The sequence below is a fragment of the Phalacrocorax aristotelis genome, chromosome Z (genome assembly GCF_949628215.1).
Source record: "Phalacrocorax aristotelis chromosome Z, bGulAri2.1, whole genome shotgun sequence".
Lineage (NCBI taxonomy): Eukaryota > Metazoa > Chordata > Aves > Suliformes > Phalacrocoracidae > Phalacrocorax > Phalacrocorax aristotelis.
The window spans coordinates 7,952,087-7,979,619 of NC_134311.1; the positions used below are offsets into that span (position 1 = coordinate 7,952,087).

General features: G+C 42.2%; 1 protein-coding gene and 1 long non-coding RNA gene across 2 annotated transcripts; one reads left to right on the top strand and one right to left on the bottom strand.

Annotated features, from left to right (window-relative positions):
• CKMT2 (creatine kinase, mitochondrial 2) lies at positions 1-26,159 on the bottom strand. Its single transcript, XM_075078220.1, has 11 exons — positions 26,065-26,159; positions 19,653-19,726; positions 16,358-16,530; positions 14,864-15,062; positions 13,576-13,671; positions 12,602-12,823; positions 9,823-9,908; positions 7,233-7,356; positions 4,691-4,825; positions 4,207-4,332; positions 1-391 (listed from the first exon to the last, which is right to left on the bottom strand). Exons 3-11 carry the CDS (start codon positions 16,507-16,509, stop codon positions 272-274), a joined length of 1,260 nt encoding a protein of 419 aa, XP_074934321.1. The 5' UTR covers positions 16,510-16,530; positions 19,653-19,726; positions 26,065-26,159; the 3' UTR covers positions 1-271.
• Positions 387-2,046, top strand: LOC142049978 (uncharacterized). The gene is made up of 3 exons (XR_012657873.1): positions 387-1,094; positions 1,208-1,283; positions 1,816-2,046. It is a non-coding gene; the product is annotated as an uncharacterized LOC142049978 (long non-coding RNA).
• Positions 26,160-27,533: the final 1,374 nt, after the last annotated feature.

The following is a 27,533-nucleotide window of genomic DNA, read 5'->3' on the forward strand; positions in this document are numbered from 1 at the left end:
GCATTACTCAGGTAGTACTTTTATTATCACCAACCAAGAAAGGAAAGGAAGCAGTCCCCAAAAAAGAGTGTACTGTGGTGGTTGTATTGGGTGCATCCTAGTAAACCTGCACGAAGACTAACTTCTGCCAGGGCAGCCAGGCATCAAAGGAGACATCAGGTATCAGGTAGTGTTTTATTACACAAGATTTTTGTACAGAGATATACAGAGGTGCCTTTCTGTCAGAGTGGCAGTCATATTTTCTACCAGTTCCTCGCCATCAGCAGTAAGATCACTTCCTGCCAAACTGAGGCAACGGTGGTGGCACTTTGATGTCTTGACCTCTTTCCAGTTTCTTCTCACAGTCAACTAGGTAATTGACCCCATCAATGACAATCTGGACTAGCTCCACCTACAGCAACAAGAAGAAAATAGTATTAGTAGAATCTTTAGCTAATGGTGTTAATAGAGGAAGGGAAAATAGGCTTGTACTGGAATGATGGCAGGTAAAGCTATAAGTAAGGAGCGTCATGGAATAGACACCACACTGCCTGTGGCACAGGGAGTATGGGTCATGCTGGTCCAGTGGAAACCCATAGTAATTCCCTTCTCCTATTTGCCCTGAGTTTGGGCCGCCAGCAACAGAAACTTTCAAATAGGTCCCTAAAGTTATTTCCACCAAATTCTGCTCCTACTCATATGACTGTAGGAATAAAGCAAACAAACAAAAGTCCTTACAGAAAATGTTTAGTCATGAGTTGAGAGACCTATTTCAAATGTGGCCACTTGAGGGTGCAGGGTCCTCCCCAGATGTTTGCTGAAAAGTAACGCATGGCACAGCAGGGGTCCCTGTCTGTTGTGTTTGGCATGCTCGTGTACAAGGATGAAGAAACCAGAACAGCCATGCTGTGAGTGCTCAGTATCACCAGGCAGCTCACACTGAATGCCATTGCTGTGTCGTCGCAGCTCCCAAGCCTGAACTGCCCGTGTGTTTGCAGAAGCATTTATGTGAGCACAGTCAGACAGAAACTAACTGGGACAGTGGCGCAAGGAGAGGAGGACAGAGGCTCGTTGCCCTGACTCTCATCAGCCCTGAATGCTGCTGGAGGCATGGGGTAAGTCCGTCACATGGCTGGGACTGGGAGGGAGGCAGGACTACCTGTTTGGCTACAGCCATTTAGACTGCCTGAGAAAGCTTGTCTAACCAGAGTCTTGTACTTTTTCACAGGCATGGGCATGGCTCAGGACCATATGTTCCCCTGCAGGTGACCATGAACCCTGTGCAATGGTTTGTCAGCTGTGGGGTAAGATATCCTACTCATTCTGCCAAGTGTGCTGACTTTGCTGAGGCAGTTTTGCCAAGCCCACATCTCTGAAGCAGAGGTTCTCATCCTCTGCTCATGCTGACTCTATGTCATCCATCGCTCCTTTGTTTTCAGCTCTTGATATACACTGGCAAGGGTGGGATTAGCTCCGGGGCCAGAGCAGCACCAAAATTTGTAATTCTATATGGCAGGGGTAGTGGTGTCCTTGTAACCTTTTTCAAAATTGCTGAAGAATACAAGGTGCCTTGTCTCCAGCAGACTTTCTCCACAGACAGTGACATGCAAGGACCACAGGCCCGGTGGTATAGTTAGCCAGCAAGGTATTGCACTGATTTTTCTTAATCTTCATTAAATGGTTCATTAGCAACCTTTAATGACTGGTTTGTTAAAACCGAATGTGAAGACTAAATCCTATTTTCTCTTTATTGTGACAGTCACAGATTTTCAAGGGATTTGTTTTTACTGTAAAGCATCTCAGTGGCTTAGCAGTTTATTTTATTGTCTTTTACAGACCAGCTGTGTTGGGAAATCAGAGGTCAGAATTTGCAGCCTCAAGAAGAAAAATAATTTCATATTAAGTTTACATTGACCAGCAGTTGAAACAAAGCAAAAATACAAACAGTTTTGTCTCGCACCTTTGGGACCATAATTCAGTTCTGCAAACACATTTACCACACAATGGAATTTATTTTATTACGTACTGAAAAAATATGTCTTATAATAAAACATTTTTATCCCCTTGAGTTTTCTTTCTTATTTAGATTTGAAATCTTCAAGGTATGGATTGCATCTTATGTATTGGCTTAATCTTTTGAATCCTTGCTGTGCAAGGAATCACTGAGTTCAGTAGAAGTCTTCCTATAAGCAAAAATTTGTAGGCTTAGGCCATCTGTCAGTAGAACTTATATTAATTAATCATGCTGCGCAATCCTTTCGTATCATTTGTGTTATTTAAGTATAAAGCACACATGATGATGTTTAAGATTAAATGTCTGTCACAAATTATTTTTGCAAGCAGTACAGCTTAATGGCTTTTCAATCCTATTTATTTCAGTTTAGTTCCAAAGCTACATAGCTGCCTACATCAAACTCCAAGATTTAAAATATCCAAACCCCTGTCCAAATTCCCCTTGGCTGTGAAGACATTCAAGGGCATGTCCAAATAAGAAAGCACAGAAGCCCTGACTTGGCTCTGTCCCAGTGGCAGAAAACCTAAGGTGAGTGAGAAAAGGAAGCCACCTGCCCAGCTCTGGACTGGTTTGAATCTAGTTATAACCCAGGTGCGTTACCCCAGGGTTATATTCATGTTATGGAAACCCACCAAGAATCAGGATGGACTCCAGTGTTGCGTTGCAACAAGAGGACCAAACTGCGTCCATATCTAAGTCACCAAAGCCTCTCATGCTGTGCTGTTCTGGATAAACACACCTTGACAGCATGCCTTTCTTTGCAATGGAGTTTTAACTTGCAACAAACCCAAGAAAGTAATTAAAATTTTGCTTCTGGGCAAGCAGGCAGCCCTTCAAATCCTGACGTGTACAAGCAGGTTGGTGTCTGAGCCCAAACTGTGTCTTGCATTGCTAGTGGAGGAAAAAGGTCCCACTAGTATTGACCATAGATGAGAGTTTACAGCACGAACGTGGCGGGTGAAAGACATGTTTGACAGAAGGTTTGAACCTCTGTTTCCTACCTACCAGCAGAGTGCTCAAATCACTGGAGTCACTGGGTCTTGCAAAGTAAATTTTTGTCTCAATTGTTCTTGACGTGGCCAAGGGTCATCACAGACATGGTCTCGGTGAGGAAAGGAAAGCTGTAGTGGTGCTACAGGACTTACAACCCATGACCTGGAATAAGGGTTTGGCTCAGGCAGAGCTAGTGGGAGGAGACTACAACTCTTTGACATGGCTGCTTCTCCACCATCCTCCAGTAGATTTGCTCTTAGGTGCTGTTCTGCTTTATAAAGTACTTAAATATGAAACTGGAATGAGGTCTGGGACCTGAGTCTCCCAGGAGACCAGCAGCACCACTAGGCTGTAGGGTCATTTCCACACTCTGGCAACAAATACTCATTCAAACTGAAATAGCTTCGAAACACATGTCTGAGACAAACCCACCTCGTCATAGCCTACAACCCAACAGGGAGGGCTCACAGCCGACAATTAAATCTTCGCCCTGATTTAAACCTAGCTCTCCCATGTCCTCTGCTCAGTGCCACACAGGGCACGTGAAGATGGCACTGACCCCTTCTCCTCAGTTATTTTGGGATGAAAGGATTGGTCTTGTCCTGCTGTCTAACTGTGGAGAAAGGACATGACTGAATACTGAAAAGAAAACAACACTTTAAACCATCTTGCTTTCAGTGCCTGATTCCCCGGGTGGGTTAGGACTTGATCCCTGGTTCTTTCCCCAACACTTTGCAGCAGGTGCAGCAGGTACCTGCCCAATGCATAGTTGCTGGCTCAATGCCCACTGCACAAGCTCTTACACATGTCTCATGTCCAGTGCTGCAGGGATAGCTGGACGCCGATCTCATAGCTGTGCGCTCCCGCAGGCAAGCACGTCTAAGAGCTTGTGCTGTGATGCTGAGAAGTGTCGTCCTGAGGGATGTCTGTTACCACAGCCAAGCCTTTCCAGCACCTGTGTGCTCTCAATGGAGAGCCTTGGCACGTGGTGCAAACAAGTCACGTTTATGGAACTTGCTCAGGGTTTTTTTTCATTGCCACAGCAGGAATATTTGGCAAGCACTTCATGGACTTCAGTAATCTTTCACTGTACAAGCATTTTCATTGGACTAGATTCATCAGGAGTAAAAACTGCCATGGCAGCGAACCCAACTGGAGGGAAACTGACTCATATCAGTATAGATCTGAGCTAAAAAGCAAGGGGAAAAAAACCAGGTTACCTCTGAGCGACCCATGCGGTCCAGGTTGGAGATATCATACACATCTGCTACGGCTGCCGTGTCCACTCCACCAGTGCCACGCTTTTGCAACCTCAGGTTCTCCAGGATTTTTGGAAACCTGGGATCCTATCAGAAAAAAACAGGTTTGAGCTTATTGCCTTTTACCCTGCCTATCATGCTGAATCCTTGCAATGCTATTACCCATGACTTAATAGCATCTCCAGAAATACAGGCAGACGTGGATAGTTCTCTCGGTCCTTGGATTAGAGCCTGTCTTGGCGTGTGTCTGCTGAGTAGATTAATTTCCATAAAAAATACAATCATTTGCAGAATAAAAATGTGCTTAATTAGTTGTGCATTATCCATGGGACCTTGTTACACATCATGCTAACTTGCAGTCGCTGTAAGCTGTCATTTTTCATTTGTTCCTTTATAAATCAGAAGAGCTGACTTATGTCACTGGCCTTTTAACTGACTTATGTACCTTGCTAAGCTTGGGCAGCTTAACATGGACTCCAGCACGTAGACCAGTTCCCAGGTTGGAAGGACAGGTCAGAACATATCCAAGACGCTCGTTCCACATGAACTCCCAGCCCCGTTCTTTAATTAATCTTTCCACCTATGACAGAAAAAAAGAAGGGCAAAAAAAAAAGGGCAGCGTACAAATGTCTCATTTTAAGATGTCTGCTTATAGCTGAGATTCTTGTCATCATGTATCTGTGTTGATGATAAACTTCACTAACACCAGGGAGCTGCATAATTTCCACCTGAGAACAGCCTGATTTGGATATGGTGTAAATGTTTGCGTTCATCAGGCACCAAGATCGCCAGTGCACATTACAAGGATTTTGACATCATTTTCTCGTGACCACTAATTTGCAGACTCTTCATCACTTTATCACAAAGCTCCCTGTCATGGTAGTTTGGTATAGCCTTAGCCCGTGAAGCCCTATCTTCACATAAAAATTATAGCTTTTGACATGTGTTTCTAACCTTGGTATTTTTGGAGCAATGTTGCAACACACAAGCCCAAAAGACTCAAATGCTGCAGAGCAAACAAAAGCAGCTGAAGCTGAGTTTTGTGTAATTTTCAAAGTGATGCCATGACTCTTGAGGGAGGACACTTGACTTCTAAATGCCTAGTATTAACAGCCACACTTCCATTGAAAGGACACAGCATAGCTTGTATATAATGCTTCTCAGTACTAGGTCTCTGACCAGATCAGAAAGGAGAGTAAAATAATTATCCACAGAAAAATCAGAAGGGTCTATTGACCTTTGAATAGGCTGATACCCTGTTCACTCATCTACACTTCCTGGATTTACTTCTGCGATCCAAAAACAATTCCAATTCAGTTCTCCTCTTGTCCAGAGGAGAACCAGATACATAAACCAGCTTATGCTCATAAGACCTCTGCAAATATACTTCCATTCTGCAGAAGGGTACAGAATAAATGACTCTCCTAGCATCATTTCTATATTGTATGAGGACACCAGAAACAATGGTGGGAAACTAGACCTGATTTCCTGCCTCAGACACCTACTCTGGTCACAGTTCTCAAAGCTGTCCGACCACTTCCCATGGCCAGGTCCATAGGTTCACCTCTGTTGCATGTGAGGTAAGCACAGTAGCAGCAGCAAAACTGGGAACAGCATCCGCAAGCCATGTCACCTGGGCCACCACCCTGTACACTGCTCAGTCTCATGGGTATACCTTGAAAACCTAAAAGGTCCCAGTTAACCACCCCAATGCCAAAGAAAGATACATTTGGTGCTTTTGTTTTTCTGTGTTCCCAAACACACTACAGATTCAAACTTCCCTATGAATGCTCTGAGCTTCCTCTGCATCCACAGTCAAAAGGTTGTCGTGCCCTGCTGTCCCTACTCGGTATTGCTTTTTTTTTGGCTGGGGGCTGTGAAGTGATATGGAAGAGGGGCACAGCTGTATCAGCTCTACACTTGCTGGGGGGTTTCTGACACAGGGATATCTACAGAAAGCCAGAGAAGCTCTTTTGCCAAGGTAAAAAGAATGAAGCAAGCAGACCAAGGCTGGCCCAGTATGCATTTCCATACCCAGGAAGAAGAGCAGTGTGATGGAGACAAATGCAGTTCCTCCACAGTTCAGATTAAGTGAACTTGCCAAGGATCCCAATGGGGAGAAATAGTTATTTTATGCAGCCTGAATATTCTTACAGTCTTGGAGACAATTTCAAGCCAGTTTCAGTCTGACGTAGTTTAATGTCTAGGGTTTCATGCAATCCAGCCAGGAATTATGTGGACAACAGTAGTGGAGAATAGTGTTTGGCCACGTCACCTGTCCCACTGCACCTTGCTGTGTTGCCTCTGGGACACAGTAAAATCCACTTTCTCTGTTAAGGAAATTTTCTGTGCCAGAGTAGTACACAGGGCTGCACAGGGCCAGAGCTGACTTGCAGCGCTACCTGGATTGTCTAGACAAAACGGTTTTAATCCACATGGCATCTCATGAAGACTTTTTTTGTCTTTATGAATAGCTAGACCAGCAGCCCTGGCTATCAGTTGTTAGTATTTTTATCACAAAACCCCATATCTCCCCAAAATTGGCAGTGAGCCTTGAGGTCTTAAGTCCTCAGTCCTGTGCACAACTTCAGCAGCATCCACTCCCCTCCCAGCATCAGGGATGAGAACCTGGAGGCTGGGCCAAATAAAGTCTTCATTCAAGCAAATCAAGCAATACAAATAAAATGCTTGATTTATGAATTCCCACAGCCTGCAGGCACAAAGTAGCAAAAGGGGGATATTTCTTCAGCCAGCTTGTGCTGAATAATACCAAAACTACAAAAACATTTTATTTATTTTTCCCTACAATTCAGCTAGCAATTTGCCTGTTTACTTCTTTAACTGCATTAGTGTGGGTTGCTCTGTGGACTGGTGTTACTTCATTTTGCAGCTCCTGAAGATGACAGTTCAGTGTGAACCACGGTAGGCAGTGCTGACAACAGCCCAACAATAAACAAACAGGAATAATAAACTCATTGAGATACTACCTCTTTTAAACCACGGCAAAATCTTTCAAACACCCGTTTCATGTTGCCACCTTTCTCCATGGAGATCACCCTGGTGTGGTCCTCTTCATTAATCCAGACAAGAAATGTCTTGTCATTGTTATGCCTGGTTGAGAGGGGGAAAAAAAGAGTGTAATTAAAAAGACAAGCCCTGAAAAATAATTCTTAGTATCCTTAGATTTATCACAGTCTTTCAGGGCTGTGGAGAAGTTAAGCACAGCAAGATAACATTGTTCTGCAGTTGGGGATTTAAGCAGCTTTCACAGTTGGATCCCCCATGCCAACGGCATTCCGTGGGTTTCTTGGGCAGAGCAAGAAGTTTTTCTGATCACATCATGCTGCTGCAGTGCTGAGCGAGGAAAAACATGTTGTCCTCTAGTACAAGTGCAGCTGGGAGGTGCAGCAAAGGGAGAAGCCAACCTCTGCATCCTCCATCACTGGGGGCGGTTTTTATTGTTCTTAGAAAACTATGCAGCTTGGAAAAAAACCCCTAATGCTTACATGCTGCTGGGGGCCAAGCAATATGTTGTTACTTAATTTTACTCTCCCCTAAATCAAATCCCAGTGCCCTCTGTATCACTTGGTCGCACTGGATTGCCACATCAGTCAAGTTACATGTCTGAGGACAGCAGATGCACATTGCTTCCAGACAGCGCATTAGCGATGCTGGCTTGTCAGTCAAGATAAAAGTGCCTGAAGGTACCCACTCTTGTCTCAAACAGATCAGTCATGGTTAGGTTTCTTAAGCGCAGGTCAAACCTGAGGTCACTTTCATGGCTTTTTCTCCACTTCCTCAGTCTTCTACCACAGCTTTTCTATAGGATGTAGAAGGTGATTGATGGGATCAGACTCATTTGTACAAGCAGTGGAATATTAACAGGTTCGAAACACATGAAATTTGAAAGTTAAACTTCACTGAGAGCCTGATTTTCAGCTGGTCTTTAACTGCGACTCCTTTTTTTGAACTTTGAGTTTGCCAGATATAAACATCCTGTGCCCTGAATTTATGGTCAGTTGAGGTCCAGGTCTCTTGTCTTCAGTCACATTGAATGATCAGGGGAGGGTTTTCCAAATAGACTGAGGGTGGCCTGACTCAGCTCCCTCTCTAATTAACTAATTCTCCCCATTGCTTGAAGGAATGTGGAGTGAGTCCACACTGAGTGCATTTAAACTGTGCCATCACTGCCAGTGAGGTTGGTGGGAATAGTCCTCCAGCCCATAACAAGGACAGGATCGCAATCTTTATAAGCAAAATAATTTCCAGGACATGTAGTCTTTTTGACAACAATTTCTTGAAGGAGAATAACAAGTTTTCCAAATGTGGCTTACTGAAATACTGTCCAATCATACTAATTTGTTTTTTCCAGTCTGCCTGACATATTTCACATGTAAAACAAGCCAAAATGCAAGACTGTTATATTCAGGAGATCCCTGGATAGTATTTATATTGTTGTTACTTCTCCTGTTTGTAGAGAGAAAGAATGATACCTCAGACTTATCCTTTTCCTCTTCCTCAGATTTAGATGGGGACCAGGGAGCTAATCTGAAGCTTGTTGAAATAAAAAAATCCTCACAGATTTCCAGCAGGTCATTAGGTTTCATGGGCGATCAGGTTTCACAGCGCCTGCTCCCCAACAGCAATCACATTTAGCTCATCACAGTAATACTGGCTATGCTTCTGAACGTGAGCCAGTATTGTCCTACACTGCTTGGAAAACGGTTGGGTTTTTTTTTCTACATAAAGTCCTGTCCCCTACATAAAGTCCTGAATCCATCTAGGGCAAGGAGACAGGCTAGGTGATTCTTCAGAATCCTTTTTAGCCTAATTTTACAGAATTAAAGCTTCTGGTAATGCCTAGAAGTATACCTTATTGGATGCAGATGCTATGCAAAGCACAGTTGCTCCCACCCTCTGCTAGTGGGTGTGTGCCCTGATCTCAGCACTATTATCCCTTTCTCTCTCCAGAAAATATTGTGTTTGGGCAAAAAATATGTCAGGTGTCTTCTGAAAGTAGAAGACCTGGAAGAAAATAGAAAACTCAACTTCTGCATATCCTTTTTGTCCAGTTCATTTGGAAAGAAAGCGTTACTTTCAGCTCTGGGAATTATAATTATACTCTGTCTCTAGATAGTGAGGAGAGGGACAGGAATTTGCAATGTGGTGTCCTGCAGCTCTATGGCTGGTGGTTCCCAGCTGACAGCATGGCTATATCTGGTGTTAGCTGCTTTTGTAACCTCAGCTCTGCCGACTGCATGGTGACTTTCCCAGATCAAATTTTTATCTAGAGATAGAAAAAATGGAGACAAAAAACCCAAAGAAGCCGTGCCTATGATACTGTGTTGTGAGGATGATATTAGTGATGGCTTCTGAAATGAAAGGTTTTTCCCATTCTTTTGTTCATTACTGGATTTTGTTTGTTTGTTTTTAATTAAGCAGGAAAACTTTTTTTAAAAGCAAATTGAACATGCTGTGAGTATGGGGACAGAGTGGCTGCAAGGTTAGGACAAGCAAGGAGATTTGTAACACAATCTTTAAAACATGACACAAGTTTCTGCATGTCACACAACATACCAGATTCCTCTGGCATCTGGCCAGTCACGTGCCATCCCAGCACATGTTAGCAAAGGGGACACTGGCTTATCAAAGAGAAAATGGTCCTGGACACCAAAATGGGGCCAAAGGGAGAGAGAGGGAGAAAGAGAAAGAACAAAACAAAATTTAAGTTTGTTCAAGAAAACAGTATAAAGCTGTCTAATACATTTTATGTGAAGTCAATGTGCAAGCAAAATGCATAGTACAGCTTATGATTCTGGTTCCTTATTCTGAAAACTAAAAGCACTTCACTCAGGTGATTTTCTTGAGTCTTGCAGATTCTCACTGCCATTGGTAATATGACCATGTTTGGCAAAAAAATTTTTTCAGATGCAGGGAGGAATGGGACGTGGGTACCTAATATGACATATACACAGCAAAGGGTACTCTGGAGGGACCTGACTGCTAGCACTAGAGATGTTCTTTGCATAAGGACAAGTTTCAGGATGGGAGAATGCAATCAGTCCTTAAAGACTGGAGAAAAAAAAAAAAAACCACAACAAAACCTAGTTCTGAAAATATATTTCTTCAACAAAGAGATTTAGCAATTTATTCTGAGCATGAAGTCAAGGTAGGAATTAAATCAGTGCTAAGCTTGACCTTTTAGAATCACAGACTTGTTCTGTTCCTTAACAGAGATGCTATTTCTGATTTGATGAATGTAGCACTTGCTGTGCCACTGGTTTGCCACATTCCAGATAATTTAAGTTTTTCTTTTTTCCCAAAGCAAGTAAGTATTTGATTTTCATGTGTGTGGTGAAAAATTATGAGTTCTTAATTCCTCAAACACTGCCGTATCAGATCTTGGAGGGAGCGGGTTTTTGGGGGTTTGTTGGTTTGTTTGTTTGTTTTTAGATCTAGGGTTTGATTAAGAATAGTGTGGCAAGCTATCCAGAATAAATATGACATGGTAGACAAGTTGATGCGCTTTACTTCTTTTTCCCCTTAGCGGAGAATTTTAGGTGTCCATCTTTGAATACCCTGTGATGGGCATGATGCAGCCAGAACCCCAACCATAGAACCATAGAATGGTTTGGGTTGGAAGGGACCTTTAGAGGCCATCTAGTCCAACCCACTGCAGTGAATAGACACCTTTAACTGGATCAGGTTGCTCAAAGCCCCGTCCAGCCTGACCTTGCGTGTGTCCAGGGATGGGGCATCTACCACCTCTCTGGGCAGCCTGGGCCAGTGTTTCACCACCCTCATAGTAAAAAATTTTTTCCTTATATCCAATCTAAATCCACCCTCCTTTAGTTTAAACCCATCACCCCTTGTCCTGTCACAACAGGCCTTGCCAACAAGATGATTGTGCCCATCTTTCCTATAGCCCCCCTTTAAGTACTGGAAGGCCACAATAAGGGCTCCCCGCATGCAAGAAAATGTATAGAGTTTTTGTTCATCACAGGGACACAACATTTCCTTCCTTGGCTTGCTCCACTCAACACTTCTGCTTGAAAGAAAGAAATCCCCTTTTTGCAAGAAGACAGCTAAGCACGTTTCCCTTACATGCATATGGCCCAAATCTGCAAAGTACCAAATGCCTTCTGTGCTGAATTTGATCTTATAGAGATCAGATGTTGCTTATTAAAGGCCGGGGGAAAGCCTGATGTTATAGAGGTTCAAGGTCCTAATGTACTGGAGGAGGTAAGCAATGGTATAAGTTTAAGATGGAGTCTGAGGTTACAACATTCAATGCCCTGATTTCTATACTTTTGCATTACCATAAAAGCAAACAAAACAAGGTAGAACGCTGAATCAGTGAAGCCTATTCCACTTCCCAAAGGACTTAGACTTAAACCATGGAGGAATTACGTTCTCCACACTCCTATTTTGACTGCTGCTTTCTAGGGAACTCTCTCCTGCTGAAAAAGGCAATGAAATAAAACCTACAATAGGTCATCAACATCTTGTGAATAAATACATTACCAAGGACATTCAATTAAAAAAGTTACTGACCTTACATAAATTCTTAACTCCTGGTTAATCCAGACTGTGACACCTAGTTCCAGGGTTATAAATAGTTATGTTACTTCATCAGCTCCCTTTTGGTTGATGTTATGGATTAATGTGCCATAAATATAGCTAACAGGGTACAGCCATTCCTTTGGATATTTAAAATGCACATTCAAGGTTTGTTTGACATGTCACATGCTGTGACAAAATCCATAATGAAAATCCTTGTGTTTCCATCTGTATGACAACGAAAACTCTCATTATGGGCCTGATCCTTCAAGTCCTTAAACACAGTTACAGGACTGGGAAAAGGACACCTGGGTGCAGTTGGCTACAGCCATTCTGAGGAAATCAGAATTAGTGTAGTTTTAACATAAATAAATTACAGCCAAAGCCCCCCACCCCGGCAGTCCAGAATACAGATAATATGTAATGCTTATATCAGTGTAATGTTTTTACTTAGAATGGTTATTAATATAGAAAATATCGATCTTTGCTCAAGTCCTGAATTTACTTTGTTATTTGTCCAAAGAGGTGTCAGCAGCCATGTATATTTGATTTGACATGGATCTTGCTATCTGGAATATATCTCCACGTGTCGGACCTACACATTATGTACTTAGCCAAAATCTAGACCCTGGATGATTTGCTGTTATATTAAAAATACTGGCAGGCCATTAACTACTGGGTTAATGCTGTGATTATCCTTCTTAGCTACACAGGAAAGCAGGTACCCCAAAGAAAGATGAAGATTAAGATAAACAAGAGTCAATGAAGGTGCTGTCAGCACTGGAGCTATACTTACGTCAATAAGCTGCTGCTGATCCTTCTCGGACATATTAGTCAGGCTGTAGTACTTTCCAGAGAGGTCTCCTTTCAGCCCAGCGAGTGCAGTGACCACAACATTCTCCACCTCTCTCCGCTCTGCCCTGGTGCAGGCGGGAGGAAGGCTGAGGCCCCGGATGCTGCGGCCAGTACGCACCCGTGATGAGAGGACGTAACGCTCATCAAATTGACCCTGGGTGATCTGAAGGAAGAATCTTCCATTATTTCACACACAGTCCCCTGCATTGTGCTCCACCATAAAAAAAAAGCCAAATCCAATCATACAAAAAGAGGGGCACCTTTCTGCCCAGGCATGACAACCTCTCCATGAGATCACAGATACTCAGGATACCAGGAGCCCCTCAGAGTTTCAGACCAGCAGGTTTGTTTTTTTTTTCTTCTAGGAACAACAGGTTTCTTTGACTGAATGCATTTGGCAGAATAACCAGCTAGTACTTCATGGTCCAAAATGTGAAAGAATCTGCGTGGCTTTTGGAAACACGGATATCGGCAGAGGCAGGGGGCCAGGTATGGAATTTCCTTCAAAAGAGGAAAGCCCAAGAAGATGCTAAACCACAGTGTAGTTTAACTATGAAGGAAAAATTAAGCAGCAGGTAAGGTTTGATCACATGTATGGGCGTAGTGGAGCCGACTCCTGCTTTCATTCCAAGCCTTAGACTCACAGTTATCTGTAAGCTCATGAACAGACTGACACTGGCAAGTAAGACTTTGGCCCAGATGCTTAGTACAGTTGAGACTGATCCTTCTTCTAGGAACAAGCTGGGGATGCAACTGTCTTCCTGTTAGGGCCGTGAGTGGCATTCCCACTTTCCTTAACCCTAAAATTACTGTCTTTGAAGTTGGATCAGGAAAAAAAGTACTATTTCATGCATGTCATCACTGTAAGAAGCAGCCCTGAACCTTTATTGTCTCATTATTTTATTTCAATCCTACCTTGGATGCATCCAGGTCCGTGTGATGCTTCATTGTCCGTGGATCATAGCCATTATGTCTCACTTTAATGACAGGGTCAAAAATCTCAGCAAACACCTATGAAGTCAAGAGAATCTAGAAAGAGTCTGCAGAAACACAGAAACACTTAAACGCACCAGTTTCAGCCACAGAAGTCCCCTGGCACAGGCTCCTGGAGGACAGATGTAAAAGGGGCTTTGCAAATGCAGATTGGGGTAAATATGAAAAGAGGGGGTGCTTTTGACCTAGAGAGTGCTCTGCAGTGGTTGCTCATCTTCACAACAAAAAGAAGGTGCAATTTCACCTTACTTAAGTGACAAGTTTACTCTAGTTACCACAGACAGGTACTGGATATGGTGGCAACCAGACTAGGTTTAAGGATGTATTATCAACCAGAACACACACTCTGAGTCCCTCAGCACCTTGCCTCTTGTTTTTAGGTCATGCAGTAATACCCTATGTCTTCACTGCTATGGGGTACTAGTCCTCATTAGAGCCACTTGTCTCAGGTGTGTCAACCCCAATCACAAGCACACCTTCATGCAAATGAGGAGCGGGGCACATCTAAATGAGGAAACCAAACCACAGTCGCTGATAGTCCAGAACGCCAGGTGTCCCAGTCCATCTTCAGCAGCCCAGCATTTGGAATACTGTTAGGAGACTGTATAATAATAGGTACCATTGTCGGTAGACTGAAGGAACCAAACCACAGAGGTTAATAAAAATAAGGGTTTTCTTCTCTTTTCCTCTTCTCCTTATTCCAGAGTTCAATAAACCTGTCCATCCTAAAGCTGTGTATCTTTGGTTTTCATCATGATCCAAAAGCTGTGGCTTAATGATATCTGGCACTTCCCAGAAGATGTTTTTGCTTCACTTCTGCCTCTGCTGTTCCACAATGTAATTTACACATTGCCTTTATTTTGTGCCTCTCAGGGTTGCATAGCTTTGCCATAAACTAAGTTTAGTTGTAGGAGAGAGGCAGCTGCTGGAGGCAGGTAGCAGCTGCTCCCAAGCAGGTCCATTTTATTAACCTCAATTGTAGCAGAGGGGGCACCTGTGGTAACACCACCTCATGTTCATGCATTTCCTAGTGAGGAGGAGTAGGGAAAGCACCATCTTTATGCACATGGCCTGCCCCTTACACACTTTTCAGGATACAATTTATCTTAGGAGTGCATCCCTTACTGCAATTTGTCTTCGTCTAATGAGCTGTTGTGAACAATACCACGAAAACTGAACGAAATACAACAGTATTGTGGAAACACCTTACCTCATAGGATTCTTCATCACCTGCAACCATGCCCACAGTTTTAATGAAAGGGTGGCCAGGATTGTCAACCCCGGTTTGGATGCACTGGTCCAGGGTGTAGCCATTGGGAGTCATCTTGTCCCTCAGCCTACAGTAAATGGCTGGTGTGAGGCACTCAGCCATGCAGTTGTTATGTTTGCGGAGATCAGGATAGTCTGCGCTGAAGAGAAGAAAAATCCCAAGCAATTAATTTGGCACCTTCGAAGAGTAATCCTTGCTAGTTTATGAAGCTATTGAAGGGATCATGAGATACAGAGTACACAGCATGGTTTAAAAACTATAATTAGTTCTTGGTTTATATGTTGCATTGAGTTTTAGGAAGGGAGGAAGATTCAGGTCACTGAAGGTACCCCATATTGCACATAGGTGGGCCACCACACGAACAGGCAATTGCAGATTTCTGTTAATTGAGACCATCAGGAAAATTAATCCTAGTGAGCTATGAAAGTGAACTAAGCCCCATTAAATCTCTGCTGAGACACTCTTATTCGAAATAAAAGAGGTCTAACATAGTTTTTTCAAACAGGAAGGTAATTAAGTTTAGCTGAAGAAGTTCTTTGTAACTGAGGGCGTAGGTGCACTCACAGCTTAGTGGACATCAGTGGGCCTGTCTATCAATGTCAGCTGGGAGTTTCATTCTTCTGCAATACCTGGGTTTGCTTTAATGACATTATTATTTAGAGAAAGCTGCATGGTGTAGTAAGCCATGGAAAAGAAAGATGTTATGCTTTAGCAAGGCATTTTTGCAACTAAGTCAGACCACATTTACCTTGTACTGGTAGTGATTATCTTTATGTACAACTCCATTATTTCTATAAGAATATATTTTAACTAGGATACTATTCACTACTTAAAAAAGAAAAAGGTCTGTCAGGGCCTGATCTGTATAATTATGGCCAGCAAAGTCAGCCTACAGAGAAGAAAGTCTGTAATTAGTTTCTAATCATCAGCAGCCAGCCAGTCTGTAACAGAATTAGGAGTATTTCAAACAGCAGTTATATGGGAGATTTCTTTACTACTTGCATAATGAAAATACTTTCACATTTCCTAATGGTAGAGTCTGTACAATCAGCCAGTCCAATAGGTTGAGCTGCAAAGCATTCGATAGCTGATGAGATAGAATAAGGACTAATATAGTGCTCTGCCTAAAACTGAAAACATTTCTTAGGCTTGTCATTGTTTGGCAATGGCTTTTTTTTTGAGTGTTGATAGTATCTCACGTCCCTGCTTTCTGGTCTTGAAGGCCATTGTTGGTGCTACCTAAAACTGGGGTTAGTAATCAAGGGTGCTGTTTTTCAGGTCATATTGCCCATGGACAGATACACAGACTGTGTGACCACATGAGGACTCTGCAGCTCACTATGAGGATCTTGTTCCTCCAAAGAGTGAAATGTTACTCCTAGCCCAGTTACCAGGGTGCTGTGCTCAGCTGACTGTCTAACCCCAAGTCCTTACCTTGGAGGGAAGAGTTTCTTTTTTTCCTGAACAGCAGCCTTCACATTTTGCTGGTTGAGGAGGTAACCGGTAGTTAGCACCCCTGTGCCTGTGGCTGCAAAGAGTGCAGTGGTTGCACGGCCGGCCAGGAGACGACAGAAGGTACTAGCCATTCCTCTCGGAGGATACGATGTCTGGAAGAGAAGACAGCCCAATGTCAACCCCTAAGTCCTCATGCAGTGCAAATGACAAATAAATTCTCACTTTAAATGGTAGCCCTGTAAGAGAATAAATTTATTTTTATTATTGATTTGCACTTATGTAGTGTGTTCAGAAAAATTGTTGGTATTTACATGTATTATTTCTATGCATGTATTTTTTTCTATTTAATTCTACTGGGATTATATCTGGAGTACAGGAGATCTTTAAGTCTAGCAGAGAAAATGCATGTTCTATGCAAGTCTGAAGATGACAATACATACATTTTTTTCCAAGAATCAGAATTAAAGTAGTATTGCTGGTGACTGAGTTTCTCAGGAAGATATAACTCCTGTTTAAAGAAAGGACACAAATTCCAATTTGTGTCCCTGACAGAAGCTCATTCTTAAAACTGGAATCTGGTAAATCATCTTCGGGAAATGGGCATGGAAGATTTACAAGACAACATGTAATTTTCCCCAGGATATGCTGCTTCATTTGTTATTCAAAGTTTTTAAAAAACCATTATTGTTTATGCAATCTTTTCACCATTCTTTTGGAGGTTAAATTAAACACCTCAACCCATTTGGTTTCATTTTCAGTGAAAAAAGTGTTCTGATTTCCAATAATTTTCATGTAGATCTGGGTTAGTTAATCCCAAACCCTGTACTACTTCGCCTTTTCCACTGCTGTCTAAAGACAAATTCAATCTGACATTTATATCTTCTTACTTGGTAAAAAGATCTCATCTGCTTGCATGGTTTTCTGATGCAAAGCAGTATCTTCTCTGAACTTTACTCACATATGTCAGATGAGAAACAGATATGTTTCAAGTTTGAGAGTCATTTGTTTCATGTCCTGTATCTTGTTTAAAGAATTTTATACATGAATTTTGTTATTCTGTCTCCTTCATGCCTTTGAAATTCAATATACATTTATCTAACTTTCCTTCCAGACAAAGGTGCTGACTGATCAACAGAACTTTCAATACTTTTTCACCGAGTTTCCCTAAAACAGAAATGGGGAGAGACCATACAGAGGGGGGCATTTATTTTTTTCTTCTCATTAGGAATACATTGTGACTTCCTCAGCTATTCCGAGTCCTCAAGAATTAGTTGCATTGCACTAGAGTATAATGAAGAACATGCTGACGCCAGGCTGGGACAGGAGGCAGACAGTCGTTGCCTTATCTCTGCGAGTGGCTCCCCTCTGTCTAAGAATTTGTTTAGGTGAGAGTTGCAGGACAGGCTTTCGTGACTGCAACAGGATTTCCCCCTCCCAAAATGGTGGGAGAACATTTGACTGTAAATCAAAGTCAAATCTGAGGTTTATGATGAAGGTTTCTGTGCTACTTCCTTTTCAGTGCAGTTAGCAGGTGGTTCTTGTGCCTTTTCACAGTATAACATCCCCGTCCTACTGTCTGGAATTACTGGCTTATGACTAATCTGCGCAGAACTGTTATTGTTATACCTATGTGTCTGAGAAACAATACATGTATTTTCATAGCAGCTGTATGTATTTATAGTTCTGTTTCACAGATGCCATCTTTACTGTGAAGAATTGGCTGGCAGTCAAAATCCTGTCCTAACCCCAGGCATTCATCAGTATCTCCACCAGCTTGGATTTTTTGGAAGCTTCTGAGTCCTGTGTCACTTTAAGGGACAAATCTGGTCCATACATCTGATAAAACTAGAGGAATCATGTGCAGTATATATTTAGAAAGAAGTGTGAGGCACAACGGTATCAAGGCTGGACTAGATGATCCCTGAGGTCCTTTCCAACCTGTGATCCTGTGATTCTGTGGTTAATTATAATGCTTCAGAAATAACAAGAGCAGTGCAGCTATTGACTGCAGTGTGTACTGCAGCCTAACAGGTAAAGCTAACAGCCTCAGACAAGTCATTATCTTTAGCCATGACACATATCTGCTGGCTAGGCTGCACTGTATTGTTTGCTGTTTTCACATAACCTCCATTCCTTGCACTAATGCAATGTGACAGGGAAGTCCCATGTTTCGTAACAGCACCAATTGATTGACTGGCTGCGTATTTTTCTACCTTTGAGCCTTTTCCAACGATCAATGGATAGAAGCAATGGATAGAAGCAACATCCCAGCCAGAAAGTTATTGTCTGGATCAGCATGATACTTTGGTCTGAGACTGGAAGGTGAGCACAGCATGCTCTTGGCTAGGCACTTGGCATTAATTTGTTCTGGAGAAGCTGAGAAGTACATGGGAGCTCTGCGAGGGTGAAGGATGCTAGAAGCTGCTCCCTGTGATTTCTTTGGGAGACAAACCATGCTCACTGAAGTTTTTAAAAGCTAAAGGTTGTTTAGCTGCTGATTCAGTGCTTCTTGTATCCTTTGAATTGCCCTTAAATCAGCTCTTGGATAAGAGAGGGCCCGATCCTGAGAGCATCTGGGCAGGGCAAACGTTCTGCAGAACGTGGCATGCAAACAATACCCTGGGTGGCTGCGGTTATCTTGTCATCCTTGTCTTTCAGGCTGAACTACACTGTGTGCCTCAGATGTAGGGCTGTAACAGAAATCACAGCCTGTGAACAGAAAGAGGCACAAACCACCTGGAAAAAGAAATAGATGGGCCTGGGGGAAAAGGCAAAGACTCTTCCCAGATAACTCACAGTGAAGGCTTTGTGCCATGGCTGATCTGGGAAATACAGGGACATTTTACCTTACTCTTTCTGCTGAATGAGTACAAGTATCCCCTCCTTCTAGTTATGCCTGTCTTTGACTGGATGTGCAATACCAAGCTTTAATCCCTAAAGCAGATCCTCTCAGCATGGACAGTTTCATTGCCCCCTCCTCCCTTGTTCAGGCCGCATCAGTATTTTTCTCACCCTGTCAGGGTCTGATACATTAAATGGGCTTTTGGGTCTTTTGGGACAGAATCACTGACTTTTGGACACCTGATCAAAGGCAGATTTTATGCTCATAAAATTGTTTTCCTTTCTGAGTTCTGATGAAGTCCCATAACACAAGTATTTTTCTTGTTGGCAATGTTATCTTCTATTGTGGCTGTGTGCCTAGTCCCCCAGGACATTCTTGCCTTGTTGGATCACAGGAAAGGTTTTCCTTACCCTAAGGCAGGCTTTAATTTACCTGACAGATGCTCCTCTAACAGCTCTTAAAAGCCTCCAACACTGGAGATGCCACAGAGTGCGTAGGTTAACTACCTAAAAAAAAAAATAATCAGAGTAAGATAGGCTTTTTTCTTTTTTTTTTTTTTTAAACTAATGTCTAACTACGCATCCCTTGTTACAGTTTAAGAATTTAAGCCCAGCACTCCTCAGCCTAATATTTCCTTCCCCAAACTTTGCCATTCTGTAAGCAGAATTTCAGTTTCTGTCTTTACCAGTAAGTGCCTCAGCTTTTTAAACCCAGTCACTCCTGCAGAAAAGGTGACTCGGCTGAGAAGGTGACCTGCAAGCATCAATCATAGCATCACGTGGCTGCTGCCTGCAGGAACTGGGAGACGACAGCTGGCCTGATCTTCCGCTCCTTAGGTAGGACCTTCTGTCTGCAGCGTGGCATTGCCATCGCAGGGACCATCATTTGTGACTGTCAAATGCAAAGGGTCTAGGGGAACATGAAAGTTAGAATTTCTTGTGAGAAGAAAAACATCATCTGGACTGCTGTGGAAAGGGGACTGTAATTTTTTTTATCAAATGGTGTAACTCCTAATTTAATAAACACCTCTTGCCACAAGGGTGGGCTATAGTTCTGAATATAAGTGCATGTAATACTGCAGCACAAACTTGAGTCCATGTTAGCCTTGCACAGATAGTCCACATACAATCAAAATAGCACAAATAGTCTTGCACAAAACCTGGTCTTCAAGTTCAGCAAGAAAGTTTTTACATAATGAGTGTGCATAATGAATAAGACAGTTTTTTTGACAAGAAACAAGCCCGTTTTGTTTTGTTTTTCTTTTTTTCCCCCTCAAAAATAGCATGATGTCTAAGTAATGCGTTGCTTCAAAACAGACATTCCAAAAAGATCTATTTTATAAAGAGTCTGAACAGAATGATCTCAACCTAAAAAAAATTATCATGAAAGCTGCTTGTCAAATCTGACCTCAAATCATTAACAGATTCATCTGTTTTTTTCCTCACAGAAAATGTAAACCTGCCCTAACAATAAGTTTGCAACATTACCACCTCTGTGGATTCAGAGAAATGTAATTATTCCAGGCAAAGGTGTTGTTAAAGGTGTAAGGTTTTTCTAAGAATGCTTTACCAGAAATACCATGCTGTGATTCAGGTTTCACTGCAGTCTATCGTTAGGCATCCACTGTAGGGATTTTGCTTTCATGGGGAAATTTAACCACTGCACACTTTTCTTTTGTAGGCGCTTCCTAAGGGTCTTCCCTCATGCTCACGATGATAGAAAATGCATTTTCTTGTAGACGCCTAGAGTGCTACCATAGTGCAGCTGGGAAGGGGAAAGATTAATTTTTCAAGATCAGAACTTTTGTAATTACTGGTTTTAACCCTTGAAAAGGAATCGGGTGCTTGCATGTGCTGATCAGGTGTGCTGGAGGGAAAACACCTGCTTTAGGAAAGCATCCATCTTCCATTTAAAACTACCTAGAGTGTGGTCCAGAGAAGATAAAGGAGTTCCAAGGGTTAATCAACCTGAGTTAAAAACATAAATAAATAAAACTCTGTCTTATTTTTGGCCTGCATTTTTTTGTCTTCAGTTTGAATCATTGGTCTTTGTTATTACTTTTATCAGTTTGTTGTAGAAATTTCTGCTCATTATTTGGCCACATGTAGGTACTTAATGACAGTCACATTTTATGTCTCTCCATCAGATTTTACTAATATTTTCAAATTTATTAATTGATCTTTAGCTCTTCCTTGAACTCTTTCCATTTTGTTTCATCCCCAGCATCCTCCTGATATGTCCTGAATGGTCCTGTCATTCCAGTAATGGTTGTAGCAGGTCTCCAAAATGGAAGCGGCAGAGCATCTCTGTGTCTAAGGAATAGCTTTTGCATTTGGAAATCCTATCAGCCCCTCGGGACCACAGCGGTTCACTAGAAGTGCACAGCATGGTCATTGCCTGCCAAGTGCTGTCCCCTTTTGGGAGTCACACAGTTCCCTGAGCAGTGGGTAGGGAGTGATGACTGCAGTCCTCAGCACAGCCTAGGCAGCTTCCTGATCGGAGCAGTCAGGGAATTATTTCTGCTACGGACATAGATACACTTCCGAGTAGGATTATGTGGTGGGGTTGTCTGCAACAGCAGGAACCTGGTTAACTTAGGTCTCTATCAGTCCTGTCATTTTTTCTACTCTGACTTTCACTCTCCCTTTAAACTGGAATGCTTCCTAATAAGCAGAGAAGTTTTCTCCTCTGTCGTAGTATTGTGAATGTGCTGCTAAAATATTCTTAAATGGTTCCCAATTATCATTTAAGGTTTTCTACTTAAAAATTCTTTCTCTGCTAAATGGTTTATAACTGCACCAACCTTGCAGAATTTTCAAGTTCTTGCAATGCACCATAAGCTACGTGTGAGTTTGGCTTTATTTTGGTAGCACATACTACAGAATTAGCTGCCTCTAAACCTGCACTGATCTGTAGTTCTGTGAACATCTTCCGTTGTCCAAATGAGGTCTGATTTCTATGGTACTAGACACAACACTTTTCTTGAGGTATAAAGCTTAATAACTTCATTTTAAGGATTTTAGTGAGATTCTTAGGATTCATGGCATGAGACCTGAAGCCTGTGTCACTCAGATAATACTCTGTAACTCTGATAGTAATACAGCTGTTTTTCCAAAATGTAGTGGATAGGCACATTGAGAGTCAGAAGCTTCTTCCTTACTAATTTTGTAATGTGGGGATTTCAGCACATGCTGTAAGAAATATTCAGAGATGTGATCTAAACTGAACTGTTTCAGTGTTGGGGTATGACCAAGCTGGAGTACCATGTATGTTCTGTATGCAGCTCAGCAGAAGCTGACACATCAGGAGACACAACAATCCAAAGTGAATTAATGAGAACTGTTATTTTGCAGTAGGGAAACGCACATTTGAGTGCTAGCTCAAGTCGACAGATTAGGATAGCACTGATCTTGTTGCAGGCTGATGGAAAGAAGAGCAGGTGGGGAATATCAGGGAGAGAAAAGCACGAGCTTCTCAAATCCCTTAGCAGATGGCAGAAACACAAAAAATGGCCCTCGTGAGCATGGTGGTACCAGCATGTGCTGTAACTGGGAGGGTGCACCTGCTTCTGCTGCACATGGCATCACTTGGGTTTGGCTCACCAGCGCTTTAATGTGGGTGCCAAGGTTGCTGGCTCTCATGTGATTGTCCTGTTCAAGTCATTTATCTCCCACTTTTCCTTGTCACGGTCAGGGATGATCTGCTCTACTGTCACCCAGGACTTACAACTTGTCTGTCTTACTTTCCTGTGCTGGTAGCATGGTCTTCAGCAGTGCCCACAACTGGGCATTCTTTAACTGCTGAAGGCAGAGGGTAAGATATACATCTCAGCTGGTATCCAGCATCAGGTGGATTTTCTATGGGTAAAGTGGCAGGGAAGGTTTTTCTTTTTTTCTTGTTAGTCAAGTGTGCTGCAAAACACTTTGATAGCTCCCAGTATTTATATCCAACAGCTTTACAAAATGCTTGGACATCTTGCCTTGCGCATTTTCTGCTTATTATATTATTCTGTTCATACTTTGGATACTGGCTTTGCCTCATGATAACTAGTTAAGATGTCTTTTGCATCTCTCCAGCCTTACGCATGTCTTTGTCCCAAGGGCAGTCCATGGAGCACAGTGCAGTGGCTCTGAGAGTGGAATTTGACACTGGCAACAAATCCTTTAAAGTTTTATTTCCAAGGTCATTTGTGTTATCACTTGGAGAAAGCAAAAATACTCTTGTACAGAAGAGAAGAAACACAGAGCAATTGGCTCAGAAACAGTTGCTGTGTATATTCCATGCATAGGTTCCCTCCTACAGTGAAGAGTTTTGATTAATTCCTTGCAAGTCACCTTGTGGAGCAGTGTCTGCAGTGGTTAATTGTGAGGGGAGTAAATGCAACACTGACTTAAATTAACAGCCACTAAGCTGTACAGCATGTACAGCATGTAGTGTTAAGTGTCTGCAAAAACAAGGTTTCTTTATAGCAGAGCAAAATAATTTCCATTCTCTCACCACATCAGCTCCATAAAGGGTAAACAAATTCAGGGTCAAATTGGCATTGCCTTTTCCAAAGCAGTACTCCTATACGCCGTGATGACTTACGGCCAGTGAATCAGCAAAACCTGTCTGAAAGGTCATGATCTTAGAGGTCATAGCCTTTATCTCTGCTGTCCTCTAAGACATGCTCAGCTACCTATAACCAGCCTTCAGGACATTTATGTCCTGCCAGGAGTGTATTTTGGGTTTAAAACTGTATTTTAATAGAGGTATCACCTACCATGCACAGAAGGCAGAGACAAAAGCCAGCAATAAGATTTAGTAGAAGTCACTACTGTAAATCTGGTGCTGGATGAGAAACAGCCCAAAGGACTGCAAGTATCATCTAAAGTGGAGGGGTGGCTTGAAACCACAGTTTGAACCCCAGGCTGAAAAAAATTTGAGAATGCCAATTTCTGGCCTTAAACCAGTTTTCCCTCTTATTCACAATACAGCTAAATTAAAGCCTCTGTTAAAGGTGAAGGTACTCTCCAGGACAAATACAGCTTTTCTATAGCAGGTTTCTCACCAACACTAAAAACATCCTTCTTTTAAGTCAACAACTTAAGAAAACTCTGACATAGCAAAACTCCCCTTGCTGCTCTGGCCAGAGGCTGCAGAGGGTCTCCAGGAGATTTGATTCATAGCTACCACCATGCTTGGACTGCCTCAGCTGTATTCTGTTGCACACAGAGCTCCTGTGATCTGCACATATGTGAAGCTGTTGCATCCCCCTCTGGGAACTTCAGAGGCGAGTGAATCATCAGAAATGCATAGACTGCCTCTTTACCCCTTAAGAACTTAGGAACTTTACTACTACTTTTAATATTTTAAAAATGATGCTTTTGTTATTAGTTCTTTAGTTACTTGAACTTCTTTTAAGGAGGAAGCTGTCAGGTCCTTTTTTCTCTTAATGTATTTGAACACAGGTATTGGTTATCCTATATTTCACACTAGGCAGCACCTGTGCTTTTAGCCAAGGAGGGAAGGAAGGTACAAGGGTTACAGTGACATTTCTAGAAATAGAACTAGATTAAATATTTGAACCATGTCATGGGTGGTATTAATTGCCACACCATGTGATTCTGAGCGACATTTTAGAGGAATGGCAGAGCCATAGCTAAAGTTCACACAGGCTCATAATCACAAATAATGTATACGGACATCCTAAACTGTTACGCTGTTTAGCTAATGGTATCACTGCAGAGAGCTGAACTTTTACGTGGTGGAGGGAGAAAGAGGCTGGTCTTTTCTATTTGAGAAGTATTTTCATTGAGTCATCCTTAGCTTGAGCTAAAGCCTACAGATGCCAGTGGAAAGTTTTCTCTGCCCATCTATGGAAGTTTCTGGCACCTTAGAAACATCTGCAATAAATGTCACAAATGACTACATGCATGAGACACCATTTTTAGATGCCCAGAAAACAGCTTACATTGCTCTTGGTTTGCTGTATCACTCTACAGGTTCATAGAATAAGATATAAATTAAAACCTTAAATCTCATAAAGCAATATTGGTGGGGTTTTTCAGTTTCTCACAGCACACTCTGAGCAAGACTTGAACCTTTCTGACTGGTCTGGGTTTAAGAGTGCAGAAGTAATGTCAATGCAGACATCAGTCTAAATGCACCTTAATCACAGCATGGAATATCTCTATGAAAAATAAACTAAAATTCAGTTTCTTTCTCCTTGTAATGCCAGAGGTCAATGAACAGTTACAAAAATAATCTAATAGTCTGGGAAAAAAATCCCAAATATCAATCTATGAATAGATTCGTATCAATAGAGAAGACATGGAAAAGACTCTTCATAGATTAGACAACTACTCCTTAGTAACCACCCCTTAGAAACAGCATGATTTTTTATTTCTGTCAGCTGTAGGTCTGACCCATCTGACTCAACCTGGTGAGAGTCAGAAGCCCAAATTCTCCTACCAAAGCCCAGCCAAGGTGCTGGAAGTCCTTGCCCTTCTGAATTGATCTGACACTATTTTACAGTATAAAACCCTCATCTCCACAGTGCAGAGAGCTACAATAAAAATCACAAAAACCATACTGAATTAGAGGTGTTTTCTCTGAACTTGTTACACATCTGCAAAGGGACTTGTTTTTCCCTTACTTAAACTGTTACTTAAGGGTCAGCATTTGAATCAGCTGCATGGTGGTCTGACACTTTTTTTTCATGCACCTAGTCGTTATGTGAATCAATAAATTATAACCAAATTACACCACTGCCTGTGGTGCTTTGAATTAATTTTTAATAACCCTTGTATTTGAAATGCTACCATTTGAGGTGAGAAAAAGCAATATAGGTAGTTAAACTGACCTTGAAGCCGAAGGTAGAGACGTCCTGCTGCCTGCAGCGAGCCCAGAGTGCAAAGGGAATAACAAGTTGGTGTGCTGACAGGAGCCCAGGTAATATGAGAGGGGGAAAAGGAGGTGAGGGAAACAAAAATAATTGCTGCAGTGGCCAATCCTATTTCACTGGATTACATGAGTGACATTTGCTTGCACAAGGGTGCCCTTGAGGACATAAGTGGGATGTGGTAGGAGGGGGGCATCTAACAGTTGGGTGACAGCAACATCATCTTTCAAACACTTCTCAGGGGAAAAGAGTTCATGTCAGCAAATAGTTGGCCAGATGCTTAACTGCAATGAGGTGCACCTCTGCTGCTTCACCCGTTTAGTTACAGCCAAAAGAGAAAGGTCAAGACCAGCTTCTGTGCTGGATTGCCTTGCTTGCCTGAACAACTCCTGAGAGACATGGAGAGCCAGATAACTCGCCTGCACATATCCCAGATGGAAATCGGACCCAGAATGAGCTGAGATCACAGTGGGCATTTTTTTTCTCCCCCTACTTTTTAATTCATGACATTAGTTCTTGACTCTTTGGAAGGCAGAGAGGTCCAGAGACATGAAATGTAAAAAGGAAGATACCTGAAGCCTCCCATTTAGAATTAGTATAGCTACGCAGTAGTAATATACTGGAAGAGATAACATGTGGTGGTTCAGAGAACAAAAAAGAATAATCAATTTCATTTACCTCACTCTGCTCCCACCGAAGCTGAACATTTATTGAGGCTGATGGGAACACAGAGGCCAGTACTGTGCAGCTTTTAAAAATCCAAGACTTTAAAATGCCTTTCCTTTGTACATTTAACATTCCTTGAATTATACATAGCAATTTCCTAAACCCAGGATTCTTTAAGCTTTACAAAACGTAGAAATGTCTCCCCCAAAATGTCATGGCTTGTTTCGATTAATGAGAGCCATGCATGCCCACCATAATTAAAACCAAAACAGCCACTCCAGGTCCATGCATCTGGACTACCAAGTATTTGAAACAGCCCCTCTTTACCACACCTGCTTTTTATCAACCCAACACTTTGTTTCTGGTATTGATAGAAAAAACAAAAATCCAACTGAGGTTCTTTTGAGGTAACATGAGTACAGAAATGTGAGCACAACAAATCTGCCCCTTGCAGGAACTGGCAAAGAAAACAGAAACCAGCTTTCCCTTTCGTGCTTGTCAAGAGCTCCTTTGTGGCTATGTCACATCTTTTGCTCTGGCTGTAAGCTCCCCAGCCTGCATTTAATGCAGAGTGTTGTGCACTAACACCTCTTCTGCAGCAGCTATCATCTCTTTGTCAGCAGTGCAGCCCCCACACTCCAGTTCAGCAGCTCACAACTGAGGCATGTTTTTTAAATATTTTACTAAAGGCAGCCTTTTTCATAAAGGCCTTGAACACACAAAGACCCCCACCTTGAAGTAGGTGATACGACAAACTGACTTGC